Source organism: Ranitomeya imitator, chromosome 6 (genome assembly GCF_032444005.1).
Source record: "Ranitomeya imitator isolate aRanImi1 chromosome 6, aRanImi1.pri, whole genome shotgun sequence".
NCBI classification, from domain to species: Eukaryota; Metazoa; Chordata; class Amphibia; order Anura; family Dendrobatidae; genus Ranitomeya; species Ranitomeya imitator.
This window is the reverse complement of record NC_091287.1, coordinates 539,135,771-539,158,394: the sequence shown is the minus strand read 5'-3', so window position 1 is coordinate 539,158,394 and position 22,624 is coordinate 539,135,771. Positions and strand designations below refer to the sequence as shown.

At 47.6% G+C, this 22,624-nt stretch overlaps 1 protein-coding gene across 2 annotated transcripts in view; it reads left to right on the top strand.

The window, feature by feature from the left end:
• NDRG1 (N-myc downstream regulated 1) overlaps nt 1–22,624 on the top strand; it is a 71,443-nt gene that overhangs the window by 24,663 nt on the left and 24,156 nt on the right. The window contains exons 2-3 of one of the 2 annotated variants that reach the window (XM_069731941.1): nt 13,320–13,394; nt 15,850–15,885. In XM_069731941.1, coding sequence (XP_069588042.1) covers nt 13,329–13,394; nt 15,850–15,885 — 102 coding nt within the window. In that variant the 5' untranslated portion in view covers nt 13,320–13,328. The remainder of the gene's footprint in view (nt 1–13,319; nt 13,395–15,849; nt 15,886–22,624) is intronic. The other variant, XM_069731942.1, reaches the window with a different exon arrangement.

The window sequence follows — 22,624 nt, the reverse complement described above, 5'->3', positions numbered from 1 at the left end:
GGCCATGGATACCAGGCCCACTGTGGGATCACATTAGACGACACTGCGAGGTGGGATTTCGGGCAGCGTGGACGCACAGGCGCAGCCAGAACGACAACAAATGATGTCAGAGGACGGGCAGCGCAAACTGTGCATGGCCAAGGGATAACATAACAGTGCAGGGTCCATGACGGAATCAAACAACGCTAAGGAGGCAGCACACGGTGCCAAGGGGGTAGCAATGACGGCTGTGCTGCGTCACATTACAAAGGAAAGTCCCACCTCCGGGACGGTTGGACGGTGTGAGGGGACACATTACATGAGTGTGTAGTTCAGCGTTTCCAAGGAGCCTAATTTCAAGAGCGACCTTTCCCTTGTGCAGTATTAGTGCTGCACATGGTGGCTCTTTCAGTAACAAACGCCTAGGGGGGGGGGACAGGTCCCCTTACATTTTAGTTGTGCCAGCGTGGCGGTCGCATGACACGTTGCCGGATACACAGCTGGGGATCAGCTGACGTTACTGAACCCCAATAACAGAGGAGCGACTGTTGACTGTGCACACAGCACTTCCAGGCACCAACTGGCGGTGTTAGAGCCCAGGGACAGCAGGAGGAGCAGATTGGAGGTATTACCGCACACACAGCTGGGGATCAGCTGACGTTACTGAACCCCAATAACAGAGGAGCGACTGTTGACTGTGCACACAGCACTTCCAGGCACCAACTGGCGGTGTTAGAGCCCAGGGACAGCAGGAGGAGCAGATTGGAGGTATTACCGCACACACAGCTGGGGATCAGCTGACGTTACTGAACCCCAATAACAGAGGAGCGACTGTTGACTGTGCACACAGCACTTCCAGGCACCAACTGGCGGTGTTAGAGCCCAGGGACAGCAGGAGGAGCAGAGGAACAGAGTGTAGGCCGAAGCCTGATTGGAGCAAGTTGAAAGGGAACCTTTAACCCCCCCCCCCAAGACGTTTGTAGCTGAAAGAGCCATCTTGTGCAGCGCTAAGGATGCAAAAGGAAAAGGTTGCTCTTTTAATTATGCTCCTTGCAAACACAGAAGTAAACACTAAAAATGTGTCCCCTTATACCGTTAAACCGTCACGGAGGTGCGAATTTCCTTCGTAATGGGACACAGCACAGCTGTCATTCCTATCCCCTTGGTGCCGTGTGCTGCCTCCTCAGCGTTGTTTTAAGCTGTCACGGAGCCTGCGCTGTTCTGTTATCCCTTGGCCATGCCCAATTAGCGCTGCCTGTCTTCTGACATAATTTGGTGTCAGGCTGTCAGTGCCTGTGCGTCCACGCTGCTCCAGATCCCACCTCGCAGTCTCGTCTAACGTAATCCCACTGCGGGCCTTGGATCCATGGGCATGCACAGTGCATATCCTCGACTCTCACTCCCCTCCTTCCCTCTTCTTCAGACTGTGCGTTGTCACGGCCGTGGCATGCTATTAGGGATCAGCTGACGGCGCACAGTCTAAAGAAGGCGGAGGGAAATGAGCGAGAGCCCGAGGGGAAGATATGCACTACGCATGCCCATGGATCCCAGGCCCGCAGTGTGACTCAATCAGAAGACACTGCGAGGCGGGATCTATGGCAGCGCGGCCGCACAGGCGCAGCCAGCCTGACACCAAATTATGTCAGAAGACAGGCAGCGCAAATAGGGCATGGCCAAGGGATAACAGAACAGCGCAGGCTCCGTGACAGCTTAAAACAACGCTGAGGAGGCAGCGCATGGCACCAAGGGGGTAGGAATGACGGCTGTGCTGCGTCACATTACGAAGGAAAGTCCCAGCTCTGGGACGGTATAACGGTATCAGTGAACACATTTTATAAGTGTTAAGTTCTGCGTGTGCAAGGAGCCCAAAAAAAATAGCTACCTTTTCCTTGTGCAGCATTACTGCTGCACAAGATGGCTCTTTCAGTAACAAACGACGGGGGGGGGGGGGGGGGGCAGGTTCCCTTACATTCAGGTTGTTGTGCCAGCGTAGCGGTCGCAGGACACATTGCCGGCTACACAGCTGGGGATCAGCTGACGTTACTGAAACCCAATAACACTGGGTCGTATGTTTTGACTGTGCAGCCTGCACTTCTGAGCCGCAACTGGCGGTGTTGGAGCCCAGGAATAGCAGTTCAGGTGGTAGAAAGATGAACACAGCAGGAGACCTGGATGACACCCAATTAATTAATCAGGCAGAGGAGTGGCAAATTCCTGCGAGATCCAGGCCTGGTTCATTTTCAGGAAAGTAAGCCGGTCAACGTTATCGGAGGATAGTCGCATGCGACGGTCTGTTAGTACACCACCTGCGGCACTAAAGACACGTTCCGATAAGACACTAGCCGCAGGGCAAGCCAGCACCTCCAATGCATACTGGCTTAGCTCTGGCCATGTATCCAGCTTAGAGACCCAAAACTTGAACGGGGAAGAGCCGTCGGGGAGTACAGTAAGAGGGCAAGCCATGTAGTCTGTCACCATCTGACGGAACCGTTGCCTCCTGCTGACTGGAGCCGCCGGTGATGGTGTAGACATTTGGGGCGGGCACACAAAAGTGTGCCAGAGTTGTGCCATACTCGGCTTGCCTTGGGCAGAGGCACTGCTTCTGCTCCCTCTTTGGGCAGAGCCTCCCCCACTGCCTCGACGCACTGAGCTGCTTTGTAAAGCACTAGCAGCACTCCTCTCAGTTGGACAGGAGAAGATGATGGAATTCACCAGTGTGTCGTGGTACTCCCGCAATTTACGTTCCCGGGTCAACGCAGGGATGAGGTTTTGGACGTTGTCCCGGTAGCGAGGATCGAGGAGGGTGAACACCCAATAATCAGGCATGTTGAGAATGTGGTCGATGCGGCGGTCATTTCTCAGGCACTGCAGCATAAAATCTACCATGTGCTGCAGAGTGCCAACCGGCCCAGAAACGCTGTCCCCTGCTTGAGACATGATCTCTGCCCGCTCGTCATCACCCCACCCTCGCTGTACACACTGACCACTGGACAATTGTGTCGCTCCCTCCTCTGGACGGAGCTCTTCCTCGTCCATTGACTCCTCCTCATCCTCCTCACAAATTGGCCCCTGCGTACCCCTTTGTGAGGAACCACGTGGCACTGACTCTCCAGAAGCTGATGGAAAAGGTGACTCCTCATCCTCCACCTCTTCCACCACATCATCCCTTAACCCTTGCAAAGTTTGCTGAAGCAGGCAGATAAGGGGGACAGTCATGCTGACTAGTGCATCATCTGCACTTGCCATCCGCGTGGAATAATCAAAAGGACGCAAAACCTGGCAGACGTCCTTCAGAGTGGCCCACTCTGTGGTTGTGAAGTCTGATCGGCGCTGACTGCGACTTCTTTGCGCCTGATGCAGCTGGTACTCCATAACTGCTTGCTGCTGCTCACACAACCGCTCCAACATATGTAACGTGGAATTCCACCGGGTAGGTAGGTCACATATGATGCGGTGTTCCGGAAGGCGGAATCTGCGCTGCAGAGCAGCAATGCGGGATCTGGCCAAGCTGGAACGCCGCAAGTGAGCACACTCTAGGCGGACCTTGTGCAGCAGGGCATCAAGATCCGGATAGTCCCTCAGAAAACTCTGCACAACCAAATTGAGCACATGTGCCAGACATGGGATGTGAGTGAGGTTGCCAAGGGCCAAAGCTGCCACCAGATTTCGGCCATTGTCACACACTACCATGCCTGGCTGGAGATTCGCTGGCAGTAACCACACATCGCTCTCCTGCTTGATGGCATTCCAGAGCTCCTGCGCTGTGTGGCTTCGATGCCCCAATGAAACTAGTTTCAAGACGGCCTGCTGACGTTTGGCCACGGCTGTGCTCATGTCGGTCATAGGTAAACGTTCACGGGTCCATGTGGAGGTGGACTGTGACGGATCCTGCAGAGAGGAATCAGAGGAACTGGTGTAAGAGGAGGAGTCGATGCGTACAGACTGGATTCCTGCAATCCTTGGAGTGGGCAGGACACGTCCTGCGCCACTCGCACGATCTGTACCTAGCTCAACAACATTAACCCAATGGGCAGTGAGGGAAACATATCGCCCCTGTCCATGCTGACTGGTCCACGCATCGGTGGTGAGGTGGACCTTGCTACTGACGGCGTTCAGTAGCGCATGTTTTATGTTTGCCTCAACATGCCTGTGCAGGGCAGGGACAGCCTGCCTGCTGAAGTAAAAGCGGCTGGGCACCTTGTACTGTGGGACTGCCAATGCCATCAAGTCACGGAAGCTGTCAGTCTCCACCAGCCTGAACGAGAGCATTTCCAGGGACAACAGTTTGGCAATGCCTGCATTCAGAGCCTGTGCTCGTGGGTGGTTGGCCGAGAATGCCCGCCTTTTCTCCCATGCCTGTACTACCGATGGCTGTAGAGTAGACTGGGAGTGTGAGGATGACTGGGAAGGTGGTGCTGTGGGTGGAATTACACAAGGTCTCTGGGAGGAAGCCAAACCAGCTGTGCGTGAGCTGGAGGAAGAGGCAACACGAGCTGAAGAGGTGGTAGCTGCCGCTGTTGGTTGGCCTACATCTTCAGTGTGTTTCTGTAACTCCACCGCGTGCCTGGTCCGCACATGTTTCCACATATTTGTGGTATTGAGGTTGCTGACACTTTTACCTCTTTTTACTTTCTGATGACACAGCTTGCATTTGACAAAACAAATGTCATCTGCAACTGTGTCAAAAAAGGACCAGGCACTGCAAGTCTTGGGAGCGCCCTTTTTGGCTTTGGAAAGAGACAGGCTCCTAACGGGTGCCAAAGTGGAGGCTACAGGCTCCGCAGTCTTCCCCCTCCCTCTCCCTCTTTGGCCCGTAAGAGGAAGCTCTTCCTCTGAGCTGCTCCCACCACCTTCCTGTTCCTCACGCCACGATGGGTCAAGGACCTCATCATCTCCACTACCCTCTGCCACCAACTGCTCCTCCTGGGTAGTCTCAGCAGCACAGTACGCACGAGAAAGCGGCACCTGAGTTTCATCATCAGATGCGTACTGCGCTGTGGTCACCGGAGGCACTGGCCCACCTGCCTCTTCAGAGTCAGAGAGAAAAAGGTGTTGGGCATCACTGCACACTGCCTCTTCTTCCATTTCTCCAATGCTGCTTGGCTGGCCCCCTGTTTCCAAGCCAAGAGATTCAGAGAACAGAAGTAGAGACGGCTCCTGTCCTGGGCTCTCTGACTGCCTGGCCAATTTGGCAGGTGGTGAAGAGACAGATGGCTGCTCTCCAGTGCTCTGTGCCTGAGAGGATGTGGCACTAACTGAAGTCGATGCCGAGGCGTTAGCTGCCATCCACCCGACAACGGCTTCAATTTGGTCTTCACGCAGCAGCGGTGCACGGCGCTCTCCGACAAAGCTGCGCATGAAGGACTGTTCCCTGCTGAAACTGAGTGACGACGAGTCACCGGCGCCCGCAGCAGGCACAGAATCACCACGTCCTCTCCCTGCTCCTCTCCCTGCTCCGCGCCCACGCCCACGTGCCTTACTCCCTGCCCTCTTCATCTTGGTTGACAGATAAAGATAAGCAGAAAAGTACTAAGGCCTTAGTGTGCTTCTTCCTGTAATGCTCCTCCTAACAGGTGTAAGAAACACTAATGTTGTAAATTGTGGACTAAACTTTATTATTTTTCAAATGTGGCCTACACAAGTGTTAAGTTGTGTTTGGTGAACTTAACTTTTTTTTTGGTGCAGATCGGGCTACAGAGCTAGTTTAAATCACACGGAGACCGTGCAGACAGCCGTAAACGGCGCTGCAAGGCCAAAAAACCCTCCTCTAGGTTATCCTATATAGTGTTTTTCCACTATTTAGCTGGATACAAGTGGAAAGACACTAATAGGAATTTTTTTTTTCAAATTTTAAACTGGCTGCACTATTTGAAAAAAAGGAAATTGTTTTTCAAGGTATGAGGCAGTAACGCACCCTGAGCTGAATCCAACCGGCTATGGCTGCACACAGACTACAGGGCGAGCTGCGCTCACACAGAGACCGTGCAGACAGCCGTAAACGGCGCTGCAAGGCCCAAAAAAACCCCTCTAGGTTATCCTATATAGTGTTTTTCCACTATTTAGCTGGATACGAGTGGAAAGACACTTATAGGATTTTTTTTTTTTCAAATTTTAAACAGGCTGCACTATTTGAAAAAAAAGGAAAATTTTTCTCAAGGTATGAGCCAGTAACGAACCCTGAGCTGAATCCAACCGGCTATGGCTGCACACAGACTACAGGGCGAGCTGGGCTCACACGGAGACCGTGCAGACAGCCGTAAACGGCGCTGCAAGGCCAAAAAACCCTCCTCTAGGTTATCCTATATAGTGTTTTTCCACTATTTAGCTGGATACAAGTGGAAAGACACTAATAGGAATTTTTTTTTTCAAATTTTAAACTGGCTGCACTATTTGAAAAAAAGGAAATTGTTTTTCAAGGTATGAGGCAGTAACGCACCCTGAGCTGAATCCAACCGGCTATGGCTGCACACAGACTACAGGGCGAGCTGCGCTCACACAGAGACCGTGCAGACAGCCGTAAACGGCGCTGCAAGGCCCAAAAAAACCCCTCTAGGTTATCCTATATAGTGTTTTTCCACTATTTAGCTGGATACGAGTGGAAAGACACTTATAGGATTTTTTTTTTTTCAAATTTTAAACAGGCTGCACTATTTGAAAAAAAAGGAAAATTTTTCTCAAGGTATGAGCCAGTAACGAACCCTGAGCTGAATCCAACCGGCTATGGCTGCACACAGACTACAGGGCGAGCTGGGCTCACACGGAGACCGTGCAGACAGCCGTAAACGGCGCTGCAAGGCCAAAAAACCCTCCTCTAGGTTATCCTATATAGTGTTTTTCCACTATTTAGCTGGATACAAGTGGAAAGACACTAATAGGAATTTTTTTTTTCAAATTTTAAACTGGCTGCACTATTTGAAAAAAAGGAAATTGTTTTTCAAGGTATGAGGCAGTAACGCACCCTGAGCTGAATCCAACCGGCTATGGCTGCACACAGACTACAGGGCGAGCTGCGCTCACACAGAGACCGTGCAGACAGCCGTAAACGGCGCTGCAAGGCCCAAAAAAACCCCTCTAGGTTATCCTATATAGTGTTTTTCCACTATTTAGCTGGATACGAGTGGAAAGACACTAATAGGATTTTTTTTTTTCAAATTTTAAACAGGCTGCACTATTTGAAAAAAAGGAAAATTTTTCTCAAGGTATGAGCCAGTAACGAACCCTGAGCTGAATCCAACCGGCTATGGCTGCACACAGACTACAGGGCGAGCTGGGCTCACACGGAGACCGTGCAGACAGCCGTAAACGGCGCTGCAAGGCCCTAAAAACCCCCTCTAGGTTATCCTATGTAGTGTTTTTCCACAATAGAGCTGGAGACGGGTGGAAAAACACTAATAGGAAATTTGAGAAAAAATGTGCAGCAGGCTGCACTAAGAGCAAAAAAGAACAACTGTGTGAGGCAGTGTGAACCCCCCCTGAGCTGAATACAACCGGGTATATGGCTGCACACAGACTACAGAGTGAGCTGCACACACACACACACAGAGACCTTGCAGAACGCTGTTAAAACAGCGCTGCAAGGCAAGAGCAAGGTGAACAGTGAAGAACACACAGCGTTTTGCTAAATTAGCCTTTGGAAAGGAAAATAAAGCAATTAGCAAGCTCAACTGGCCCTCAGTTAGAACACAGCGTCCTGTCCCTAACTGAAATCACAGCAGAGTGAGCGCAAAATGGCGGCAGCGCTTTTTTTAGTGCAGAGTGACATCATTTCAGCAGCCAATCCCAGCCTTGCCAGTACTTACATGCCCACCATGCTAAACAGGATGTGCCCACACTTTCATTCATTCCTCATTGGCTGCTGCGTTCAATTTGAATTCTGGGAACTTCCGATTCCGGTATCCGATACGCGGGAAGTATCGGAATTCGGTATCGGAATTCCGATACCGCAAATATCGGCCGATACCCGATACTTGCGGTATCGGAATGCTCAACACTACTCCTGACAGCTGTATCCATTCAAGCTCTTTTTCAAAGAGACCACTTGTTTTACGAACTTTAATGGTGCGCTCCATCAGTCATATACTACATGCTCATTGTCTTGATTTTCCATTTCTGAATTTTGATATCGTTATGAAGCTGGTGCCGATTTTGTCAATATATGGATTCATTATTGTAGTTATAATCTTGTATATAGGGGCAGTATTTCTTATATTTGTGACAGACACCCTCTGACACCGCCTCCTCTGCTGCGCTGTGTTATGGCGGCCTCCACTTCACCCACACCCCTCTCCCCAGCAACAGACATGGTGGAGGAGTGGGTCTTCTCCTTTCCTCTAACTGCACCTTTAACCCAATCCCACTTCCCTGCGCTTAGTAACCCGATGTTTACCCTGGTTACCAGTGAAGACATCGCTGAATCGGCGTCACACATGCCGATTCAGCGATGTCTGCAGGAGATCCAGTGACGAAATAAAGTGCTGGACTTTCTGCAGCGACCAACGATGTCACAGCAGGATCCTGATCGCTGCTGCGTGTCAAACTGAACAATATCGCTAGCCAGGACGCTGCAACGTCACGGATCGCTAGCGATATCGTTCAGTGTGAAGGTTCCTTTACTGTCTGCAGCCTGACTGTATCTATGCCTCTTGATGACCCCCTGTAGTGCCTTAATCCCTGAGGCACCTTTGTCAGGTCTGGGAGGCCTGAAAACCACCCCAACTTATCTGACTACCCCTGGACATAAGGAGGGAGCTGGGGAGGACAGGAGCTGTAAGTCAGTTCCTGTGTGGTGAGGATGGTGTGAACACAGCATGTCAGAGAGAAAGGGAAGCGTATGGATTTTTTATCATCTGTCTGCTGGATTATTGGACTCTCATCTCCTTGGACATTTATCCTGTTACTGAACTGCATTCGTGTTCTGGACTATTGTATCCTCAGTGTGGTGGATTGTTTATGGACCTTTTAGTTTTGCCTATAATAAAGGTCTTGGGATTGTTCACACTTCCCTCTCTCTGTTGATTGTGTGGTATCGGAGAAGGACCCTGTGACAACTGGTGGCAGCAGGATCAACAGTGTAACCCAATGGAGAACCACCCACATAGTGAGTACAGAAATTATATCCAGTTTACAGGAGAGGGCCAGAGACCTGGGCCTGAACTACCATGGACTGACTAAAGAAGCCTTAATTGACCTACTGGTGGGTGCTAGCCTGGCCACCCCCTCCCAGATGTGTGAAGGACAAGCACTGGAGACAGGGATCCCCACTCCAAAAAGCCAGTGGTTGGTGTGGTATGAAGAAGAGATGGCGGTTCTGGGCCCAGGCGTCTCTCAGGAGTATAAGGAGGAGGCTGCCCGCCGGGCACAGCAGAGACAAGAAGCAATAGAGCTTGAAAGAGGGAGTAATGCAATGTGGAGTGTAAACCCCACGATCTGGGAGCCTGTACAGATCACCCGGACAGCGTTTAAGCCATTTGATGAGGCTTCCGGAGATGTGAAGGGGTTATTCAAGGACTTTGAGGAGCAGTGTGCTGTGATGAAGGTGCCCCACTCTGGCTAGATGCGTTTGTTAGTGCGACTCCTGAATGGAAACATGACGGAGGCTTACCGAACCATTAACTCACAGCGGAATCGGGATTACAACATTGTAAAGCGGACTATCCTGGATTACCATGCTATCACCACAGACTCATATAGGGCCATATAGGACTCTCATCTCCTTGGACATTTTGTCATGTTACTGAACTGCATTCGTGTTCTGGACTATTGTATCCTCAGTGTGGTGGAATGTTTATGGACCTTTTAGTTTTGCCTTCCCTTCTGCTTTCAAACATGTCACAATCACGTCTATCCTTAATGGCCTACTTGCAGCCAAAGCTAACAGTACTCTATACTCCTCCTTCTAGACCTGTCCTCTGCTTTCAACACAATTGACCACTTCCTCCTACTACAGATCCTCTCCTCATTTGGCATCAAAAACCTCACCCTATCCTGGATCTCCTCATACCTTTCCAACCACACATTCAGCGTCTCCCACTCCCACACTATGTCCTCATCCCACCCTCCCTCTGGAGTCCCCCAAAGCTCTGTTCTAGGACCCGTTACTCTTCTCAATCTATACACTTGGCCTGGGACAACTCATAAAGTCCCATGGATTCCAGTACCACCTTTATGTTGATGACAATCAGATCTACCTTTCTGGCCCAGACGTCACCTCTCTGCTGTCCAGAATCCCGGAGTGTCTATCAGCCATATCCTCCTTCTTCTCCTTTCGCTTCCTCAAACTCAATGTGGACAAATCTGAAATCATCATCTTTACTCCATCTCACAGATCTTGCTTACCTGACCTATCTATCGCAATTAACAACATCACGCTTTCCCCTGTACCAGAAGTCCGCTGCATCGGAGTAACCCTTGACTCTGCCCTGTCCTTCAAACCGCACATCCAAGCTCTTTCCACCTCCTGTCGCTTCCAGCTCAAAAATATCTCCAGAATCCGTCCTTTCCTCAACAGTCAATCTACTAAAATGCTTGTGCATGCCCTCATCATCTCCCGCCTTGACTACTGCAACATCCTTTTCTGTGGCCTCCCTGCTAACGCCCTTGCACCTCTCCAGTCCATCCTTAATTCTGCTGCCCGACTAATTCATCTCTCTCCTCGCTACTCCCCTGTTTCTCCCCTCTGCAAATTTCTTCACTGGCTCCCATTCCCTCAGCGTATCCAGTTCAAATTACTAATACTGACATGCAAAGCCATCCATAACCTGTCTCCTCCAAATATCTCTGAACTAATCTCTCGATATCTTCCCTCACGTGATCTCCGGTCCTCCCAAGACCTCCTTCTCTCCTACACACTTATCCGCTCCTCACCCAACCGCCTCCAAGACTTCTCCCGAATATCCGCCATCCTCTGGAATTCTTTGCCCCAACACGTCCGACAATCAACCACATTCGGATCCTTCAGATGGAACCTGAAAACCCATCTCTTCAGGAAAGCCTACAGCCTGCACTGACACCGCTGCCTCCTCACCACTACGGAAGCTACCGCCTCACCAACACCGGAGCTACCGCCTCACCAACACCGGAGCTACCGCCTCACCAACACCGGAGCTCCTGCAACCCTCAACCTACTGTCTCCTTCCCCACCATCCTGTAGAATGTAAGCCCACAAGGGCAGGGTCCTCGCCCCTCTGTATCAGTCTGTCATTGTTAGTTTACTGTAAGTGATATCTGTAACTTGTATGTAACCCCTTCTCATGTACAACACCGTGGAATCAATGGTGCTATAGAAATAAATAATAATTATTTTTGTATGTGAAGGTAATTCAGGAATCTCATAATTGGTATTAATACTCTAATATTTGCACTCTAAAATGCAAAATTTCATTATTAGTGATGAATGACCTTGCTCAGATAAGGTGTCATCTGAGCATGCTCTGGTGTTATCCGAGTGTCTTCAGTGTGCTCGAATATTATGTTCGAGTCCCCGCTGCTGTTCATCAGTGTTTCTTAGGCAATCCCTGCATGTGATGTGGCTGTCGAACAGCCGCGAGACATGCAGCCACGGGGACTGGAACATATTATTCGAGCACGCTGAAGTCATTCGGAGAACACCAGAGCTTGCTCAGATAACACTTTACACCCGTCGCTCATCACTATTAATCAATTAGAAGTGTTTTTTAGGCTGACATGAAAAGTGCAGTTTGCACACTGTCATGATTCCCCTGTATTTGCAGTGATATTGGTCTGTTACGTGAAGACTTACGTGAGATTTTCAAACTTTTGGTCAGACGACAAATAGAGAGAACATGGAGAGAAACTTATGGGAATCTTGTTGGTTGTGTGCCAGGATCATACATGTGGTCTCGTGACTTCGACCACATAGGGGAGTCATGTCAGTGCACACACGGAGTGACGGAAGTCATGTCAGTGTACACACGGAGTGACGGAAGTCATGTCAGTGTACACACGGAGTGACGGAAGTCATGTCAGTGTACACACGGAGTGACGGAAGTCATGTCAGTGTACACACGGAGTGACGGAAGTCATGTCAGTGTACACACGGAGTGACGGAAGTCATGTCAGTGTACACACGGAGTGACGGAAGTCATGTCAGTGTACACACGGAGTGACGGAAGTCATGTCAGTGTACACAGGGAGTGACGGAAGTCATGTCAGTGTACACAGGGAGTGACGGAAGTCATGTCAGTGTACACAGGGAGTGACGGAAGTCATGTCAGTGTACACAGGGAGTGACGGAAGTCATGTCAGTGTACACAGGGAGTGACGGAAGTCATGTCAGTGTACACAGGGAGTGACGGAAGTCATGTCAGTGTACACACGGAGTGACGGGAGTCATGTCAGTGTACACACGGAGTGACGGGAGTCATGTCAGTGTACACACGGAGTGACGGAAGTCATGTCAGTGTACACACGGAGTGACGGAAGTCATGTCAGTGTACACACGGAGTGACGGGAGTCATGTCAGTGTACACAGGGAGTGACGGGAGTCATGTCAGTGTACACACGGAGTGACGGGAGTCATGTCAGTGTACATAGGGAGTGACGGGAGTCATGTCAGTGTACACACGGAGTGACGGAAGTCATGTCAGTGTACACACGGAGTGACGGAAGTCATGTCAGTGTACACACGGAGTGACGGGAGTCATGTCAGTGTACATAGGGAGTGACGGGAGTCATGTCAGTGTACACACGGAGTGACGGAAGTCATGTCAGTGTACATAGGGAGTGACGGAAGTCATGTCAGTGTACACACGGAGTGACGGGAGTCATGTCAGTGTACACAGGGAGTGACGGGAGTCATGTCAGTGTACACACGGAGTGACGGGAGTCATGTCAGTGTACACAGGGAGTGACGGAAGTCATGTCAGTGTACACACGGAGTGACGGGAGTCATGTCAGTGTACACAGGGAGTGACGGGAGTCATGTCAGTGTACATAGGGAGTGACGGGAGTCATGTCAGTGTACACACGGAGTGACGGAAGTCATGTCAGTGTACACACGGAGTGACGGAAGTCATGTCAGTGTACACACGGAGTGACGGGAGTCATGTCAGTGTACATAGGGAGTGACGGGAGTCATGTCAGTGTACACACGGAGTGACGGAAGTCATGTCAGTGTACACACGGAGTGACGGGAGTCATGTCAGTGTACATAGGGAGTGACGGGAGTCATGTCAGTGTACACACGGAGTGACGGCAGACTTCACTTCTCCGGCTCTCGTCTTCTTGTTACTTGTGATGTTTCTGTTCTGTGCTGAATATTGTGCAATCTGTTTCTTATTATAATCACTCACATTTTTTCCTCTCTCTATTTTTTTTTGCAGACTCTTAAAATGTCTACACAGCTCCAAGACTTCAGTTTCGGAGAGGGGAAGCCGCTGTTGTTGGAGAAGGAAGAGGTAATTATCATTGCACCCTTGCTTCACGTCTTCGATGTCCGCCAGTGATACGCTGTGTGCCTGCCCTTTACTTACAGGATGTTTTTGCCAGCGTATGTAGATGTGAGTAATTTCTTAGGAGTCATCTGTAGACGCTGGGCCTCCCGCGGGGTACACAAGGCACTTAAAGATCCGGATCCAAAAAATAAATCTGTGCCCCAGCCAAAAATGAATTCAGACCCAAGCAAATCAATTCGGACCCCAGACCGGACCATTGGTCGGCCTCTTGAGTCCTTGAGCTCTGAGGTCTACGTCTTGGCTGCTTTGGTGTTGGTTATGCTCTTGGCAATCTCACCGTACAGTGTCCAAATAATACCGGCGTACAGTCACCAAATGCACATAATTTGTAATAATACTGCAATACTGTACCTGTATAATACTGCTATTCACTGTATACGTACATTGCATGTTGGGTAGGGCTGTATGGAGCAGGCTCAGGAGCTGCACCCGGTGCCATACTCAGCTGGCGGTGTTATCAGCAGCAAGCTCTGATCGCTGCTGTTTAGCTGTGTAGATGACCCTGCCAATTTCTGAAAACAGCACTCAAGTGCCATATTCCTGGTAAGGCGTGGGTTTAGAGACCATCGTTTTCCCCCATGCAGCACGATCGAAGTGTGCTGATGGGTTGAAATGGCAGCCAGGATCCTGCTGAAAACACATGCCTGCTACAATCACACTCCCATGGCTGAGCTTCATAGCAGTCTATTAATTTCACTACAACCTCTAAGGCTGGGGTCACACGACCATATGTTCTCTCATCCGAGAGAATGTGGCCTATTATGCAATCACTCTGATCAGTGTGATCCGTTTTTTCTCGAAAAAGGAGAAGATGGAGAAAAAAATTCTCCATTGTGTCTCCATCTTGTCCATATTCTCTATTGTGTCTCCCATCTTCTTCATCGTCTCCATTGTGTCTCCAACTTCTCCATTGTGTCTCCAACTTCTCCATTGTGTCTCCATCTTCTCCATTGTGTCTCCATTGTGTCTTTATCTTCTCCATTGTGTCTCCATCTTCTCCATTGTGTCTCCAACTTCTCCATTGTGTCTCCAACTTCTCCATTGTGTCTCCATCTTCTCCATTGTGTCTCCATTGTGTCTTTATCTTCTCCATTGTGTCTCCATCTTCTCCATTGTGTCTCCATCTTCTCCATTGTGTCTCCATCTTCTCCATCTTCTCCATTGTGTCTCCGTCTTCTCCATTGTGTCTCCATCTTCTCCATTGTCTCCATCTTCTCTATCTTCTCCATTGTGTCTCCATCTTCTCCATTGTGTCTCCAACTTCTCCATTGTGTCTCCAACTTCTCCATTGTGTCTCCATCTTCTCCATTGTGTCTCCATTGTGTCTTTATCTTCTCCATTGTGTCTCCATCTTCTCCATTGTGTCTCCATCTTCTCCATTGTGTCTCCATCTTCTCCATCTTCTCCATTGTGTCTCCGTCTTCTCCATTGTGTCTCCATCTTCTCCATTGTCTCCATCTTCTCTATCTTCTCCATTGTGTCTCCATCTTCTCAATTGTGTCTCCATTGTGTCTTTATCTTCTCCATTGTGTCTCCATCTTCTCCATTGTGTCTCCATCTTCTCCATCTTCTCCATTGTGTCTCCGTCTTCTCCATTGTGTCTCCATCTTCTCCATTGTCTCCATCTTCTCCATCTTCTCCATTGTGTCTCCGTCTTCTCCATTGTGTCTCCATCTTCTCCATTGTGTCTCCATCTTCTCTATCTTCTCCATTGTGTCTCCATCTTCTCAATTGTGTCTCCATCTTCTCCACTGTGTCTTCATCTTCTCCACTGTGTCTTCATCTTCTCCATCTTCTTCATTGTGTCTCCGTCTTCTCCATTATGTCTCCATCTTCTCAATTGTGTCTCCATCTTCTCCACTTTGTCTTCATCTTCTTCATTGTGTCTCCCATCTTATCCATCGTCTCCATTGTGTCTCCATCTTCTCCATTGTGTCTCCATCTTCTCCATTGTGTCTCCATCTTCTCCATTGTGACTCCATCTTCTCCATTGTGTCTCCGTCTTCTCCATTGCGTCTCCATCTTCTCCATCTTTGTCAGTGTGTCAGTCCAGGAAAATCGGAGCACACTCAGACATCATCTGAGTGCAGTTCGATGTTTTCCACGGACTCATTGACTTGCGTGTCAGAGTGTGGTATGATCGGATCTAGCGACTTTTTTTTTTTTTTTTCTCCCCCCCAGTCATGTGTCACGAGCCCTAAATACTGTGGTATCCAAGGTATAGTAAAAGCCATGAAGCCATCAAATGATCATAAGGGACCTATTTGTCCAAAAATTCTAAATGTATGGCTTTTGGAAGAAGTAATGAAAAAAGAATATGAAAGTTGAAAAACAAAAAAGTCACCTGGCCAGCAAGGGGTTCACGTGGTTTTAGTTTAATAATTCCTTTATCTTATAGGGAATTACAGTATTACCGCAACAATATGAAATCCGGGTAAGTCAATATTTATCCTAGGAACCTTCATATTTACCATTGTATTGTTTTGCTTCGTAACTTTTCTTTTTTTACATGTTTGTGATTTATTATGGCAAAAATTAGCAAGAGCAGCATGAAAGAACCCCTAACCTTCACTCTAGCCTTTCTCTTTGGTCAGTTGTCCCCAACTTACAGAGCTCCAATTGAAGAGCAGTATATGGCGGTATTATGCAAATGCTGTTTGGCCGTATTTTGTAGCAACTGTATGTCAGTTTTATATTCCTTTTCTCTTGGCTCACCTATCCTGGTGTGAGGAGAAGAGCTTTATAAAAAAAAATATATGATTCCATGACACTCTGCTGGGAGATGTGTATGTTATATGTGTCTTTATGTGGCCACCTAGTGGTTGTAATGTGAGTTGCAGTTTTTCAATCATTTTGTAAATGGGAGAAATTGGAATTTTTTTTTTCAACTAAATTGAAGAAAAGGTGAGAGCAGAAATATTTTAATATGATGTGCTCCTATTATTTAGGCAATATATGGATGTTTTTGCAGGGGCAAAGGAACCAAGTAAGGGCCCTTAACAAGTACAGGAGTATTGCAGTGTATTGTACCTGAGATCCAGTGCAGTAGGGAAGTTAATAGGAAAGTTCAACTTAATAAAAAAAAGTTTTCCTGTAAATTAAAAAAAAATATCAACAGGATAAAAACATATTTGCTTTTTCTGTAAAAAAAAAAAAAAATCTACGGTAATTATCTTTTATGGAACATGCCATTAATGAAAAAAAATCCAGAATTGCTGTTTTTTTTTTTATAATGGTGCATAAAAGAATGGAATAAAAGACAATGACGAGTTGTATGGATGCCAAAATGGTGAGAATAAAAACTACAGTTTGCCATACAGAATAGATGACAAAGTTACAGCTCTCAGAATATAGAGACGCAAACGAAATTTAGGGTTTTGTTCTTTTTTTTTTTTTTAACCCCTTCACAATCTTTGAGGTATAGGTACGTCCAAGGTTGTCTCCATGCATTTAATGCTGATTCCGCATCTTTCCATCTTTTATGAGCATCTAACAGCCGCGGGTGGATTCGAGATCCACCCGCGGCTGTTAAAAAGTTAAATGCTTCTGTCAATCACTGACAGCGGCATTTAACATGCACTTTTACCCTGCGGACGTGATCATGAAGCGTCGATGGATTGTCATGACAGCCGGGGGTCTGCAGAAGACCCCCATGCTTGTCATTGTAAATCTCCTACGGACGCCGATCCGTGGCCGGCAGACATAGAAGATCATGATTTATGAAGCACTGCTGCAGCCCTGCTATATATAGCACAAAAAAAATCGCACCGTCAGAGACTATTGAAGCCAGTAAAAAGTAAAAAAAAAAAAAAGTTTTAAAAAATATGAATTTAAAAATAAAATAAAACATAAAAGTTCAAATCATCTTCATCTGCTCCATTCAAAATAAAACAATATAAAATACACATATTTGGTATCATTGCTTTAAGAAACGCCCAATCTATCAAAATATAAAGTAAATTAATCCAATCGGTAAACAGTGACGAAATATATAATCAAAACCCCAGAATTTATTTTTTTTGTCTATAATAAAATGCAATAACAGGCGATCAAAATATTGTATGTATCCCAAAATGGTATAAATAAAAACGTCATCTCAGCGAGCAAAAAATAAGCCCTCACCCAGCCCCAGATCTTGGAAAATGGAGATGCTACGAGTCGCGGAAAATGGCGACTTTATTTATTTCTTACAAACTATGGATTTTTTATGTTCATGACTTAAAATAGAACAAGAACCTAGACGTGTTTGGTGTCTGGGAACTCGTAATGACCCAGGGAATCATAACGGCAGGTTACTTTTAGCCGTTAGTGAACATAGCAAATAAAAAGTCCCAAAAACAATTGTGAAATTGCACTTTTTTACACTTTTTTGCAATTTCATCGCACTTGGAATTTTTGTTCCCATTGTCCAGTACACTACGTGGTAAAACCAATGGTGTCGTTCAAAAGTACAACTCGTCGCTGAAAAAACAAGCCCTCACTTGGCCGTATTGAGAGAAAAATAAATTAGTTATGACTCTGAGAAAAAGGGGAGGAAGAAAACGAAAGCGCAAAAGGGGAAAACGCAAGTTGGTGAAGGGGTTAAAGTAATAAAAGATTAATAAGAGAGAAACTATGTACAAACGGTATTAACATAATGGTACTGACCCACAGAATAAAGTAGAACATCAAACCATAAAAATGACACCCAGGCGGAAATTGTTTTTTTTTTTTTTTTCCAGTTCCACTATTCATAGATCACTTTTCCCTCTTTCCAGTATGTGATCTGGTATATTAAATGCTATAAAATATAAAACAAAATAAAAAAAAACCTCATTAACATAAGTAAACTTGGAAGACGGTGCTAAAAAAAAAAGGAAGCAGAAAAAAAATGAAAACGGATTGCAGCAGGACTTGGTTAAGGCACAAAATGACTGTTCAAACAAAGCACAGGTGCACCCTTGGGGCGGCTGAGCATTTCAGTGCGCCCTCCCACCTACTTGTTCTGCCTCCGTGTCCTTGATTGATAGCTCTGACTTTACAGGGGCAGGAGAAGAGCGGAGATAGGAAACAACCAGGTGGGAAGGAGCAGCGGCCGCCTGTGCTTGGTTTGAACAGTCTGGGCGCTTTACAGTTACATTGTGCCAGAATCGCATTGTTGGGATCAAACTCTGGCTCTAGTTTATTACGGGGGGGAGGAAATCCTCGATCTCGATACTTTGCATCCTAATGGAGCGGGATCAGGCGTCTTTTCGGGTGCTTTCCTGGTAACGTAATGATCCCCTGTCCCACTTGCCTGCTTGGCCCCTGTAAGTGTGTCAGCCGGTGAGGGGAGGCTAATCCATTTAACCGTTGTTACATCCAGCTCGCTAAAAGCCGCCATACGTGCAGATCTCCGGAAAGAGCATTGCCACGCGATTAGCGTTTATACCGGAGGGCAGTCAGCGCTTCTCTATACGGATGCGACAAAACAGCTTATCATTGGGCCCCTCTACTCTCTGGGGTCCGGGTGCAACCTGTGCGCCCACTATAGTCACCCCCTGCTAATTTCTGACTTCTCTGCACATAATAAGAGAACTACTCTCCTGAAATACTCTGCGCTGCTGGGTCACGCTCTCAGGGTAAGGAGTACGCTGGTCCCACCGGGGAGGCGGTGGTATGTCCTCCCATGTTATATATGACGAGTCTACGTGTTACGGGGGGCAAGCTCATGGTCTGGGCAGAGAAATGGGAGGTCCACAGCAGCACAGAGGATGTCAGGAGAGACGTAGGAAGCATTGACCTGTCCTCTTATGTTAGGTAGGAGATGGCTGAAGCTCAGGATATGAGTCGGTTAATGGGCAGTCATTGACTTGGTAGAAGGCGCAGGGTCCCCAGCAGCACAGAGGATGTCAGGAGAGACGTAGGAAGCATTGACCTGTCCTTTTAGGTTAGATAGGAGATGGCGTCACGTTATGGGGGAAGCTCGGGATATGAGTCGGGGAATGGGCGGTCATTGACTTGGTAGAAGGCGCAGGGTCCTCAGCAGCACAGAGTATGTCAGGAGAGGAGCATTGATGTTCCAGGAGGAATTGACTTGCCCACCCATGTGATGTCAGTAAGAACAGAAGGGGAATGGTGCAATCATGGGTGGTCTCTGTGGATAGTAGTGGTTACAGTAAGTCACGGTGTAGCGGTCTGTGTCTGTCTCATCCATGTTCTCTGCACCGTATGCACAGCGTCAGGCTGCTGGGATAAAGCCATAAATACTTGCTGCAGATGATTGTGACATTTTTGTGCTTCCTCTGTGTACACGGCCCCGCGCCAATGTTATGGATGGAACAATTCGTGTGCTGCATAAAGGTCACCGTGTCTGGACAGATGGCGAGCAACTTCATCCTCAGCAGATTACCATGCTAGGTTCCAGCGCTCGCCTCCTCCCCTTCCCCGAGATGGTGTTTTAATAAAGAGGTTGCTTCCCTAATAACAGTGCCGTTCTCATCGGCATTACTACTAATGAAGTCGGTGACACAAATGGCGCCAACGGTTACATTACAGCAAGCAGCAAAAGGATTTCCAGACCCCTCGCGTCAATTAATTCTACACTAATAGCATAAAGGATGATGGATGGAAAAAAGGGACAAATAACGACTTACAGTGTGTCATCCTGTAGAGCAAGAACACTCCCCTGAGGATCGCAGAGTGACAACCTCGGGGTCGGGCCACCAGCTCCATCTGAGCACTGACACTTCAGGAGGCCTAAGGCCCTACTGTTACATAAGGCATACTCGCCAACATTTGGAGGTTGTTGTGCAGGAAATTCAGGAATGTCTCTCCTCCCCCCCCCCCCCCCCCCAAGCACCATGCTCAGTAAATCTTCAAGGAGTGCTGCCTGGGTAAGATTTATACGGTTCCCAGGAGACTTCCTCATTTTCTAGCAATCCAGGATGTCTTCCTTTTTTGGGAGCATCCCAGATGTGTTCTAGGACAGGGGTGGTGTCACGACTATTGTCGGGTATCCCAGGGCTCCTTCCCTGTCCCTAACGCTAGGGGGCACCCTAGCTATCCCTGTTCCCTGGATTACTGCTGATGGTGAAGATACCAGAGCCACGTACCTTGCCTTATGTCAGTATTTTCCATTGTCCTGGCTATACAACCAACTGGCCTACTGCTCCTCCCACCCTTGGTTTCTGTAAAGCCAAAATCCTTCTTGCAGCCCCTTGCCCCCTCTCTGTGAATTTCCATTCCCCCCTTCCTTCAGGCAAATGGTAATTGGAATGTGAGTCTTTATGGTCTGCCAGCTAGCAGCTGAATGAGTTTTCCCCCAAAAGATCCCTTTGTCTTAGAGGCATAATACTCAAAGTCAAATTCAATAACACACAGTAATCCTAGAAACATGAAAATTATATTTACAGGATCTGGGCAAATGGGGTTACACATGGCAGTGTTTTACGGCATTTAGGGCCTTCGGAAACCTAGGAAATGAATTTCTGCCCACCAGTAAATCACAGACATGCCGTGTTTCTAAAGAATGGTAAAATCACAAGGGAAAAAATAATGCCAACATGTTTGATATGGGAAAAAAGAGTTTTTGATCACTTTGCAAAATTGATGCATCTCCCACAAAACAGCCCACATGTTAGGTCAGCAAGGTGGGAGTCCCTAAGTTTATGGCCAAACAATAAAACAGGAATGTCCATCTTGGGCAGCATTCAAAGCCGGAGAGACAGCAGCTAACCCCATTCAGGAGTGCTGAATCATTTCTTTGGGAACTCTCCACTTTATTGACACGTCATACCTGTGACTGAGATTTAGTAAGTTTCGTACCCTTATCCCTTTTATTTTATAGCTGTTTGTGCATATTTGTATTTTGTATCTTTTGTAATAATTGTTGTATTTTTGTAAACACTGCCAATTTTTTTTGGAGTAAACTTATAAATTTGCTAGCTTCATTCTTTTTGCGCTATGATCGAACCGACACATACTTCGCGCAAATTCACACTACTTGGGGTTGGTTTCTGACTCGATATAGGCTTGGTAACGGACCGGGCTTATATCTAATGAGGAGCTAGTGGCATAATACCATTCTGGTGTTATTGGGGGATCCTGGCAGTGACGAAGGAGGTTTATATGTATATCCTCAGCCTGGGACTGGTGATATATGCCACCCTCACTGCACAGTGCCCCGATAACCAGTACGAGACAGGGCAGCCTCTCTGGTGAATACTAGTCCTGCGTGCAGTTCCCTGACTGACCTGAGGGTAAGGGAGGCACCAGTGAGCTGCAACTGTGTAAGCTCCATCACCAATTGGTGACGGCGGGGTGATATTCATATACCCCGACTCTCGTGTGAGTGGGTTTTCCTGACACCTTAGCTACTGAATCCGCCCTAAGTCTGATTCCTCCCCCCACTCAGGGAAGGGGGATTAGTAGTGTATGGCTATACACCAGCTAGACTAACAAGGTAATAAGTACAGGAATAAAGGAAAATACCAATCATACAAAAATGCACACACAAACAACAGAGGGAAACATCGGAAAGTGAAGGATGGGAGAAAGCAAAGTGGGAGAAAGAGCGGATGTACACACAACCAAAACCAGGCAACAGTCGTTAGATAAATCTACCTAATGCCTTCTCAAACAACACGCCACCAACTCCTGAACCATGCAGTGTGAACCTAATACTGGCAACGCCTGCTTGCCAGAGAGCAGTTTATATAGGAGAGGGGAGTGGCGAACACTGAACAGCTGAGCGCATAAATGCAGGAAAGCTTCCAGGAGCTCTCAACTGGGAGGATTAACTCCTGCTCTGCTAGAAAAAATCTGCACCGTTTAATATGAAGGTGAAATGCTTCTAATCAGTGCAGGAGTAGGAGAAATCAGACGGCATGGTCTTCTGGCTCCTCTCTGTTGCGGTAAACCCATGACAGGTGGCATTTATTTTTTGCGAGGGGGTCACATAAGAGACCGTGACTTTTGTGGAGGCAGAACCAATAGGCTCAAATTAATTCTGTACAATATTAATATATTAATTATATAATTAATTTATTTTAATATTAATTGTATCATTTAATATTGTGCAGAATTAAGTAAGCTGACATCCCCCTAAACACATTATGAGCCCCCACACAACCCCCTATATAGAGTATGATCCCACACAGAGAACCCCTATATTTAGTATGAGCCCACACACAGCACCCCTATATATAGTATGC